The sequence below is a fragment of the Pteropus alecto genome, unplaced genomic scaffold (assembly GCF_000325575.1).
Source record: "Pteropus alecto unplaced genomic scaffold, ASM32557v1 scaffold190, whole genome shotgun sequence".
In the NCBI taxonomy this organism is placed as follows: domain Eukaryota; kingdom Metazoa; phylum Chordata; class Mammalia; order Chiroptera; family Pteropodidae; genus Pteropus; species Pteropus alecto.
The window spans coordinates 3,554,152-3,564,960 of NW_006430462.1; the positions used below are offsets into that span (position 1 = coordinate 3,554,152).

Genomic DNA, 10,809 nt, shown 5'->3' on the forward strand with positions numbered 1-10,809 from the left:
AGCAGGAAATATCTGCCTTGAAGCTGAGGACAGGCACTAGCTCTGCCACAGCTTCTCCTACCTCCCTGAGCAAACCCTCAGCTCTGTGAAGCCATGGCCACTGGTGCTGTTCCCAAAAGACTCTAGGCTTCTTGCCTCTGGGCCTTAGTTCTCTTCTCCTCAGCACCCACATACGCCCTCCCCCTGCTCTGGTCCCGAGCAGCCTGCTCATTAGTCAGCCTATGTTACAGGGCTTTTGTGGTCTGCCACAGCTTCTCCTACCTCCCTGAGCAAACCCTCAGCTCTGTGAAGCCATGGCCACTGGTGCTGTTCCCAAAAGACTCTAGGCTTCTTGCCTCTGGGCCTTAGTTCTCTTCTCCTCAGCACCCACATACGCCCTCCCCCTGCTCTGGTCCCGAGCAGCCTGCTCATTAGTCAGCCTATGTTACAGGGCTTTTGTGGTGACTAAGAGATGAGAGGGGCAAAGTGCTCCATGTAGCGCCTGGCTCGGAGTGAGCACTCTGGGTCCTAGGATGAGTCTTAGTGCTTCCAGTCAGGGCACAGGAGATGGGCATCAGGTGTCAGGCATGGCCTGAGTTCTCTGCCTCTGGGAGCCCATGTGATGATTGTCTAGAGCCTGCAGGCAATGCTGAGAGAGAACGCAGGAGCCATAGCTCGTGTGGCATGGCTCCCCTAGTGGGTCACAGCTGGCCTGATCAGACCCTGGCAGCCCCATTGGAGGTGTGCCCCTCACTCCAGGCTCTGCAGAGGAGCCAGCAACTTGTGGGCTGTTGTGGAGCAAAGCCATTCCACCATTCTAGGGATCCCAGGGGTGCCCTCACAACTCACCCATCTTTCCGTCCTCCACAAAGAGGATATGCAAGGGGTACAAGGTGCTGAAGTAGAAGACGTCGATGTTGTTCTTCACGGCCACCTAGGAACAGGGGGCCCCGAGTAGGTCCCTGATGCTTGAGTCTACCTCTGAGGCCCCAGGAAGGGCTTACTCGCTCCTTGCATCCCCCACCTGAGCTGATTCCCTCACATGCCTTCCATGGGAACCATACCCTTTTGTCCCCTCTGCCTGGGCTTCCTCATCACATCTGTGGCCAAGAGCATAATTCTATAGACACAGTCCTTTGCCAATACAGGACAGGCCCCAGACCTTCTACCAGACTCCTCCCCTGGGGTGGGCGGGTGGGTAAGGACTGGGGTTCTTTGTCCTGCCCGGAACACACCTGTAGGTTGTTCAGAGGCTCCATCTTCATGACCGAGCCCACTGTGTTGAGAGGCAGGGAGATCTCCACAGTCTGGTTGGGGCTGAGCGGTGCATGGACCTGGAGCGGGGCAGCGGGGGCCAGGCCAAAGCTGGGGAGAGAGAAGCCCCCATGGGGATGGCAGGGGGAGCAGGCGCTGACACGGGCTCCTCAGACTTTGGAGCTGGGGCAGCGGTTGGTGAGAAGCCTATCCAGCAAGCCGGCCTCGCCCCAGACCCAAGCCCAGGCCAGAAGGACAAGCTTCTGACCTCCACAGTGGCCTTTATCCCACAGTGGCCATATGAACAGAAGAACATATGGCTGTAGGCCTGAAGCCCATCTCTACGCTTCTTTCTCTTCTGGGCTAGGCACTGGGCAGGTCCAGGTAAGCACGGCCTTGCCCTCTCCTGCCCTCATGGAGCTCCATCTAATACCAGGGGCCTATAAGCTTCTTCTAACTTAAAAACTCTGTGTCTACCCAAGTCTCTGCTGGCAATTACCATCTCCCAGAAGGAATGTGACCATCCCAAGTGACATGCTGGGTTTTATTTTCTGGGCCAGAACTGGCCAGGTCACACACTGGCCAGAGATACTCAGGAAAGCCCTGCTTTTTGATAAATCAGCATGTGGGTAAATCAGATGGATCCTTATGAGTGTGAGAGATACCCCAGCCACAGGCTCTGGGATGATAAGTCACCATGGTATTGCCTGGGACCATGAACTGAGTGCTCACTGTGCCCAGGTTGAGCATTTAATATCACACCTGTCCTTGTAAAAAGAGCAACAGGCATACAGTCTCCCATCTTCCAGGACACAGAGACTCAGGGAGAGGCAGGCCTGTGTCCAGAGCATTAGGGGGCGGTTGTGTGTCACTGCTGAGATCCAGAGCTTGAGCTGCCTGACTCCAACCTGATGGCAACCAGGCCTGCCAGGAGACAACGTGGGGAAACCCAGGCCCTTGTGCTGGCCCAACACTCCAGGATTTCCTGGGAGTTCCACTACTACCTGCCATGTGACCTCTGAGCCCAGGTGTCATTAACTACTAAAAAGGGAGTAATGGCACTGAGATGTCAGGTGGCTCAAGTGAGATAATACTCTGAAAGCCCTTGGCACAGTGCCTAGAACTTATTAGGAAGTTTTCAACACAAAGTTTGTTATGAGCAATCACTGGGACCACTCTTTAAAGCTTCAAGTGTTTCTGTGGCCTCTAGTGTCATCTGGGGGTAAGTGTTCCAGCAGCTGCCACCTGGTCTGACAGAGGGTCAGGAACCACTGGCCCACAGGATCTCCCTGAGGAAGCAGCCCCTTCAGTCAACTTCTTAGAGGCTCAGTTTGCTCATCACTAGAGCCACTCAGGAAGAAGAATCATCAGGAGAGGCTGCTTGGGTTCCCCAGAGCACGAAGACCCTGATGGTGCCAGATGTGAGACCTTCCCCACTGACCCCCAGTGCAGGGGACCTGATGGGGGTGAGGAGCCTGGAGCAGCCACCACTCTCAGAGATCCTGATAATTTAATCCTTTGCTGGCAGGCAGGCCCATGCCCCATCAGCCTTCTTAGAGCTGGAAGCAACTAAGGCCTACAAAGGAGGCTCCAAGCTCCTGTTATGTGGGGTGTTTGCCAAACACAGGCTCCTAGGCTGGAGCTGGGGATGTCTGTCACTAAAACAACCCCTTTGGGCAGTGGAGGAAGGTAGTAAAAGGAGAAATACCCTACTCCCTCTGCCTAGTACTTTGGAATCCACTTAAAAGGTCATTGTGGGGGAAATCACTGCTTTAGAGAATTTTGGCCTTAAGTGTGGTTGTGAGGAATACCCACCTTCACAACAAAAGAGGCATCAGGCCTCTGGCAGCCTGCCTGCAGTCACAAGCATGGGCTCTTAGCAGGCTGGCCTCAGGGAGCTCACCTGTTGCGGTTGAACTGGATGGCAAAGTCGGTCATGACCTGCAAGGCCTTGTTGGTCAGTTGCAAGTCCATGGAGATGGAGCCCACTTGGCGGGTGAATGTGCCTGAGATCTCCAACCCCTTGGCTTTCATGGCAGGGAGCCAAACCTGCAGGGAAGATGGTGGGGAGGGAGCTGGTGTTTGCTACTTCCCCCAAACTCAACAGACCACTTGAGGGTCCTCTCTCTCCCTCCCTCTGTCTTCTTCCCTGTCTCCCTCTCCCTGATCCCCCACACATCCCTACTCTCCTGACGGTGCCTTCTAGATTGACTACAACTGCCTTTACCATCAGGGGATGACCATTTGTATCTTGGGATGAGAATGATCCTGCATGGCCCACCCAGGGCCACCATCATGGTGTGGCTGTATACTGGAGCAGCTCTGGGTAGGGAAGTGCATGGTGTGCCCAAGGGCTGACCTAAGTCTTCAGAGGCCAAAGAAGGAACTCAGGAAGCAGGGCTGAGGAAACTTAGGACACAAGTAGGCCCTTGACGAGTAATGGAGAGTCGAGTACCCAAGGCTATCTTGGGCTTCAGCCAGAGGTTGAGGCCTCCCTGGCTGTCACAGACTGTCCTCTTCTGCAGAAGGCAGTGTTAGAGAAAATGGTCTGTCCAAGGACAGTACCTAAGAGGATCCTTTGCCTGGCAGGCCCTCTGCTGTTTGGCTGCCCTTGTCATCTGAGTCAGCTTCAGAGCTGCCTCCTCAGGGAAGTCCTCTACCAGGCTCCTTCCTAGTGGTATTCAGGGAGTGTTTGCTGAGCAAACAGCTTGAATTTAAGCCCTGCCCATGAAGGACATCTGCTGGTATCATCCTGTGGACACACAAACGCCTCTCAGGCTGTTATTTTCATTCGGACAGCTTACACAGTAAGAGTAAAAGGCTCAGGCATCCCTTGACAGCTTCCCTAAGGTGCCCTGTGTCAGCAAATGTACCAACATCTCTTAAGTTGCCAACATTAGGAACCTCAGGGCCATATGGGCAGCAGCCCTCAGCCCACCGTGACCACCTTCCACCATCATGCAGCCCAAGTCCTGTCAACGCTATCTCTTCCAATCTGCTGTCAGATCCTCTGCTTCTCTTCTCTCTACAGCCACCGCCTGTGTCTGAGTTGCCATCAGAGTTCACCAAGTAAGATGGCGGTTGCCACGTGGCTGTCCCAATTCCTCCCTCCCTAATTTCCACAAGAGCTAAAGTCATCTTTTAAAATGCAAATCTGATCACATAAAACCCCTTTGATCATGCAATGGCTTCCAGTGCCCATGGGCTCGCCTCCACAGTCCGTTGCCCTGCCCTCCCCAGGCTCTGCTGGCACCTGTTCTTCTGGCATCCACACAGGCTGTTTGTTCCCTGTTTGGAAAGTTCTTCTCCAGGCCCACGGCCATCCCCACTGTACTTGCTAACCCTGATCATCCTTTGCTTCCTCTGGTCAAATCTGTGAGAGCGGAATCACATGGCTTTAGTTCTCAGCTGTGACCTGGCATACAGACAGCACTCAAAGGTCTCCTGTACAGTGACTTCTCTGTGCTCCATCCTTCCATCAGGCCTCCTTTCCCAGGTTCTTGCAGAATTGGCTGCTCTCTTTCTGTGACCGTGCCTAAGTGCTGAGGGTAGGGACCTCATCTCCCTTGATCACTGTGGGTTCATTGAGTCTAGCACAGGTCCTAACAGAACTAACCCCGAACATTTACTGGAGGAACCAATGAACTGTCACCACCCACTGGTCCAAATGCTTGAGGAACTACAAGTTCAAGTACACAGTGAACCTCATCCCCCTTAACCAGGAAGTTTGGAGAATGTATTTATCCCCACAGGTGGGGCAGGGAAATACACACAGAACAAAAAATTGTAGGTAGTCACAGCGCTGTTAGGAAAATGTAGATGACATACCTACTGATTCTGAAGAGACAGTAGCCAAATCCCGGAACATCCTGTGACTAATGTAATGGAGAAAGTCCTGTCCATGATGTAAGGACTCCTCCTCCAGAAAACTTGCCCTGATTCCTTCTGTCCTCATAATTCCCTCATCTCATTTCCAGCACTCACTGCTGATATACCCATCTGGCTAATCACTAAGACAGAGGAGTGATAACATCTGTTAAAATGAACACACAGCTCCCTGAGGGCCAGCTCCAGGGTTTATATTCCTGGTAGCTCTGCAATGCCTAGCAAGGGCTGGCAACTGCAGAGCTGCAGGAGTCTTTGCTGCTCTTCTGTCACTTGGTCCTGCCTTATGCCTGTTACACTGGGGTTCTAATGTGTATGGGCTGGTCTTGTGCATCACTGTAGCCAATCCATGTACTAATTAGTCAACTGAATATTTTTTACATCATACCTCATATTTGTACGTTCTCTTCAGCCCTACTAATTCTGACAACTCATGACATTAAGGCAGGCACAGAGGAGGTTCTCAAACACTTCGGGATACGATCACATAGGGGCTGGAAGCACAGACTTTGGTGCCACCTCCCTGCATTCAATTTCAGATTCTGTCACTTACCAGCTAGGTGATCCTAGGCAAAAGCACTCAGATTTTTCAACTGCGAAAAGGGAATAACAGTAGAATAAGGCTGCTGGGAGGTTTTAGTGGAATGAGCTCCTGCAGTCCCTGGCACGGAAGTGTGCAGCTGCCAGCACTAGACTTGCTGTCTGCTATGGTCCCCCTGGGCCCAGATCCTGCCTGGGGGCTCCAGTCACCATTGCTGCAGATACAGCTGGCATACCTGGTAAGGCCAGGGCAGGTGCTGGCTCATAGCTTCTTAGTCACAATGAAGATAATACTGTGTCCCTGAAGCCCTGCTGTATGTTGCTCTGGGCAGGGAACCTTAGAAAAAAAGAGGGGCTCTGGCTGGGAACAAAGTGGCAGACATGGTATCTGACCTGAGTGTTGTGAGGGGATCGGGCCAGGTCCATCCCAAAGCAGCTTCTGTTATGTTAAGGGCGTGGCCCACACTGTGCTCTACTTAGTGCCAGGCCCACATGTTCTCATACTCCAAACTCGGCTCTTCTTCCCTTGCCTGCACCAAGTCTTCACAACATTGAAATATATAATTTTATGCTTTTCCTTTTACGTCTCTTCTATGCAGTGGGAGCATCTTATTAATTTGAAATTAAACATGCAGGTAGATGCATAGTCCAGAAATTTCATTTAAAAATAAGAAAAGAAAATGGCATTATAAAATGTCTACTGTCAATAACAGGCATTGAGTTGGCCAGCACTGAGAACCATTGCTCCAACCAGATGGGGCTTTTGCCGGTTCCCTAGAAGGTGCTGGGCTCTCCCTCACCTTCAGGCCTTTCCACAGGCTGTTACCTCAGCCTGGAGCCCTCTTCCTACTTTTGCCTGGCTAATTCTGACTTGATCTGCAGGCCTGAGCTCTAGCTTCCCTATAGGATGTCTTCCACAGTACCCCATGCCTGACTCAGGATCTCTTCCTTGTGCTGCCATAGGCCCCAGCTGCCCTCCACATTGTGCTGGCAAACTGCTGCTCCTGGAGCCCATCCCACTGGCCTGAGCCGATTCCACGGAATTTAAGGAGCCCATACTTCAGTCTCTAACTTCTTTCTGCTCTTGCCATGAGAGGAGGTGTGGTACTTACTGCTTTGGGGGCCACGTATGATCCAGACAGGGTGCCCACACCACTGGTCAAGTCAAAGAGGTCACTCAGGCCACTGCCCATGGGTGCTCCTAGGTTGGCTGGTACTGCTGCTGCTGGGGGTGTCACAAAGTTGGGGCCCCCAATCTGGAAAGCAAGGGAAAGGGGTCAGAGGCAGGGATCTAATGCAGGGACATTAGGGGCCCGGGATGAGTAGAGCCACCTGGCTCTTTAGAAAATAGGGGAGTAGGGCAGCAGGGGGTCCCTCAGGGCTGCTGTCACATTAACTCTAAGTTGCAAAGATAAGACAGAGTGAGGTGGGTGGAGAAGGGAGACTCAGCCCTCCCATGCCCTGTAAGCTTTGAGCCTTAGGGGTGACCTAAGTTACTGCTGCCCCTCTGAGAAAGGGCTGAGGACATTCAAAAATTAACACTAAGCTTACGGATAAAAGGGGTGCCCAAGACATACTGCTATGAGGGGGTTGTGCTAAGCAGATGGGAGTGTGCCTGCCAGGATGTCAGAGAGGGGCCATGAGGACAGAGAGGGCTGGCAATTCTGAGAATGACAAGGCAACTTTTGTTATTGGATAGTGAGGATAGGGTAAGAAATTTATGGATATGGGGGCTCAGTGGCAACTGGATGCCAGGAGGTCAAAGCAGAGGCTGCCAGGACACTGGACAGAAGGCCAGGGCTGGGAGGGACTGCTTTGACCTCATCTGACCCTTGGGATGCTGGGCCAGTGCTCTCAGGAGCAAGGATGAAGGCTTGGTGACACAAAGGTTGAACCATACCCCTTCAGGCTCATCCCCCATCTCCAAGCAGAAGCAGGCAGGGTGAAGAGGACACAGGCAGCCACATGCATACAGAAAAGCCAGGAAAGAATATATAGAGAGAGAAGAGAGGGAAAAAAAGAAAAGATTAGTTACTGCTGCCCTATCTGAGAAGAGTCTGGTGCAAGGCTGTGCTGGCCCTAGGAAGGGCCTAGACTGTCTCTGTGAAGGGCACCACCTCTCGGTCTTACCCACTGCCCACATCCTATGCCACAGCCCTTCCTATCCTTTCTTGTTCCACAGCCTTGGAGACTTGAGCCAGGCATGGCTGAATGAAAGAGGCTCTGCTGCCCCTTCACTGGACGAAGTTCCAGGGAGATACCCATGCGTCTCACCACCCCCTTCTTCAGGGGAGGACTGTCTCTGACCTCTCTTAAACCTCTCTCAAGCCAAGCTGGTGCACAGTATGGGGGTCAGTGGACACAGGTCTGGCTTCTCCAGTCTTAAGGCCAAGATGCCTGCAGGGTCAGACTTGGGGGAATGGACTAGGACTGGCCTTACACTACCCCAAGTTTCTTGGGATTCAGTGGCCTGGCAAAGAACTAAGTTCTATGTCTGCTACTTAGCAGCCGTGCTCTCTTAGAGGGAAGTCACCTGACCTTTGTAAGCCTCAGTTTTCTTACCTGTAAGGAGCTACGTGATCACCTATGCAGGCAGAGGTACCTAGTTGGTGCTTGGCATAGGGAGGGTGTTCAGTGATTGCTCTTCTGAAAATCATTATCACTGTCATCCAGAGGGGTTCCCAAGACATACCAGGCTGTCAAGGCCACCACCAAGGAGGTCCACAGCTCCCATCTGCACCGAGGAGGTGGCCAGAGGTGGGCCGCTCACTGGGGGCCCGAGGTCCAGGTTGAGGAGGTCGCCCAGCAGGTCGCCCTGGGCAGGGATGACATCCGGCTGCTCACTAGAGGGCACTCCAGCAGGGGCTGTCTCAGGGCTCTCTGTGCTCTCACTCCTGTGAGGACACAGGTGGGAGGTTAGCAGGGTGTGGGGTAGGGCTGTCTGAGGAAGGTCAAAGGTCGGAGTCCCCAGTCTCTAGGATCCTCCCCTAGGACATGCGCCTGGGTCTCCTCACTGTCCCCAGAGGGGCTGTCTACATGCTTCTTCCTCCTCCCCCTTCCTCCGATCCATCTTTTTGGCTCTCCAAGAGATCCAGCTTCATGAGAGTGAGTGAAGGGAGAGAACATCTATATTTCACCACTTAGCCAGCTCTAAAGAGAGCACTGGGCAACCAGGCCAAACCTGGGACTGGCAGAGGAGGAAGGCGAGAACGGGAGTCTGGAATCAAAGAGAATGGAGTCTGAGTCCAGCTCTCTTGGCTGGGGATGCTGTACCAGGCACTCAAACTCTCTATGCCTTTTGTCCTCATCTGTCAAATGGGGACATCTCTAAGAGCTCTAGTAAGGATCAAATGAGGTCACCTAGACAATATCTGGTATGTGGTAAGCATTCAATAAAAGGTCTCCAGAATCATAATTTTCCTCAGACTCAGGCCTTGCCAGGGGACATCACACCAGGACTGAGCACCTGTGCTACTGAACTGAGGAACCAGGTTGGGAGGCTCAGCCTGGTGACGGGCCCACTTCACTCACGAGGCAGTGCGGGGTGGCAGGCTCTTGTGCACAACACCCCGGCCTCCCTCCACAAAGGCGCTGGGTGGCTTGTGGTAGACAGAGGCCAGTGTGCCAATGTAGCAGATGAGCTCATCCAGCAGTGTGGGCTCGATGAGGTCAGTCTCTTCAGAGATGAGTGGCTTCTCAGCCAACACCACCTCCTTGGCAGCCACTGGGTCTGTAGAGAGCAGGCGCCAGTAGATGTAGCCACGGTCCCGCAGGTCCGGGTTGTCTGAGTCCTTGTTGGGGGTGATGAGAAGCCCATGAAACTCAAAGCAGAGAAACCGGGTGAGAGAAAGGGGAAGAAATTTCAATGGACACGGCCCCCAGCCCTGCACTCCCTTCCCACTCTAGCCCACCAAGCAGGTCATGCCCACTTCTATCTCCTTCCCTACTTCCCTCCATAGGCAGCCTGTCCTCCTTGCCCTCACATAAACTCCCTGGTTCTCATAGACTTCCCTCTCCTCTCTCATTTACAGTCTGTCTCAACTTCAGCACCTGACCCCATTCCATCTTGATTTGTTTTTGAGCTCCTTGAAGAGGTATTCTGGATTACTCTGGGGCCAAACTCACAATGGGGATAGTCTTAGGGGCAGGACCACCTGGGTCTGGACCGAAATGCCCCTTGTGGAGCAAGAGTTGTGTTGGACACAGTGGGGCGGCTGGGGCACCGACCTGAGTGGCCAAGCTGAGGACCTGCTGCACCAGCTCCTGGGTCTCTGTCGGCTTCTTCAGAAAGAGTTTCACAATGGCTGTCAGCAGCTGCAACTGAACCTGAAGGAAAGGAGGTGACAAGGAAGAAGTGTGGGCTTCATGTGGGGATAGCAGGAAACCAAATGAGGACATCACAGAGGGAAAAGGGGTTCAAAGGCCCTAGAAGTGAACACCTTTCCTAGGTTTGAGGGTGGCCATGGAACACAGACGAAGGCCAGCAGGGGGTGTTGGTAGTGCCGAGTGCCCTAGACCTCGGCATCACCACTAAGCAAGGAGCTGGCCATTGTACTGTGTGGCAACCCTGTGTAAGCCAGGGGCTGCTGCCTAGCCCTGGGGTCCCAAAAACTTGTTAGGGCTCCAGGCCTCATGGTGCCTCAAAGAGCTCACAGCTTAAAAAGGCAACATGTAGCTGGTAAGCTTCTTAAAGGGACCATATATCAAGAAGAAGAGATGGTGCCAGTGAGGTCTAAGGGCCCACAGAGCCGGCCGTTTGTTGAGGAGCTGTGCTGCTACCACAGGAACTATCCCTGACCAGCCCTATCTCAGCCTTCACCTTTTACCTGGCTGCTGCCTTCACCTGAATGTGCCTCCTGCTGCTCTCAGCCTGGCCATCACCACCTTACCCCTCAGATCTTGTACTGACCCGAGCCCCCACAATGTTTTTGCAGCCTCCTGAACTCCCTTATCAGTGCTGCCCCACTGTATTGGAAATGCTTTCCAGCCACCGGACTGTCCTGTGAAGAGAGCCCCTTGAGGGCAGATCATGTCTGTCATAGTTGTATTCTTGGTTATTGCTCGATCTAGTATCCAGTGTATAGCAGGCACTTAAGGAAAACTTGCTGACTGAAAAAACACCTCTGAAAGAACAATTACCTGCACACACTC

The 10,809-nt window shown here is 53.1% G+C and overlaps 1 protein-coding gene and 1 non-coding gene across 7 annotated transcripts in view; both read right to left on the reverse strand.

Moving 5' to 3' along the window:
- AP1B1 (adaptor related protein complex 1 subunit beta 1) overlaps nt 1-10,809 on the reverse strand; it is a 47,341-nt gene that overhangs the window by 3,435 nt on the left and 33,097 nt on the right. For all 6 annotated transcript variants that reach the window (XM_006904886.3, XM_006904885.3, XM_015591167.2 and 3 more), the window contains 7 exons: nt 9,886-9,984; nt 9,190-9,449; nt 8,351-8,552; nt 6,771-6,914; nt 3,137-3,282; nt 1,215-1,344; nt 829-913 (listed from right to left, as the gene is read on the reverse strand). In XM_006904886.3, the coding sequence (XP_006904948.1) occupies nt 829-913; nt 1,215-1,344; nt 3,137-3,282; nt 6,771-6,914; nt 8,351-8,552; nt 9,190-9,449; nt 9,886-9,984 (1,066 nt within the window). The remainder of the gene's footprint in view (nt 1-828; nt 914-1,214; nt 1,345-3,136; nt 3,283-6,770; nt 6,915-8,350; nt 8,553-9,189; nt 9,450-9,885; nt 9,985-10,809) is intronic.
- LOC112480910 lies at nt 2,525-2,621 on the reverse strand. The gene has a single exon (XR_003046781.1). It is a non-coding gene; the product is annotated as a small nucleolar RNA SNORD125 (small nucleolar RNA).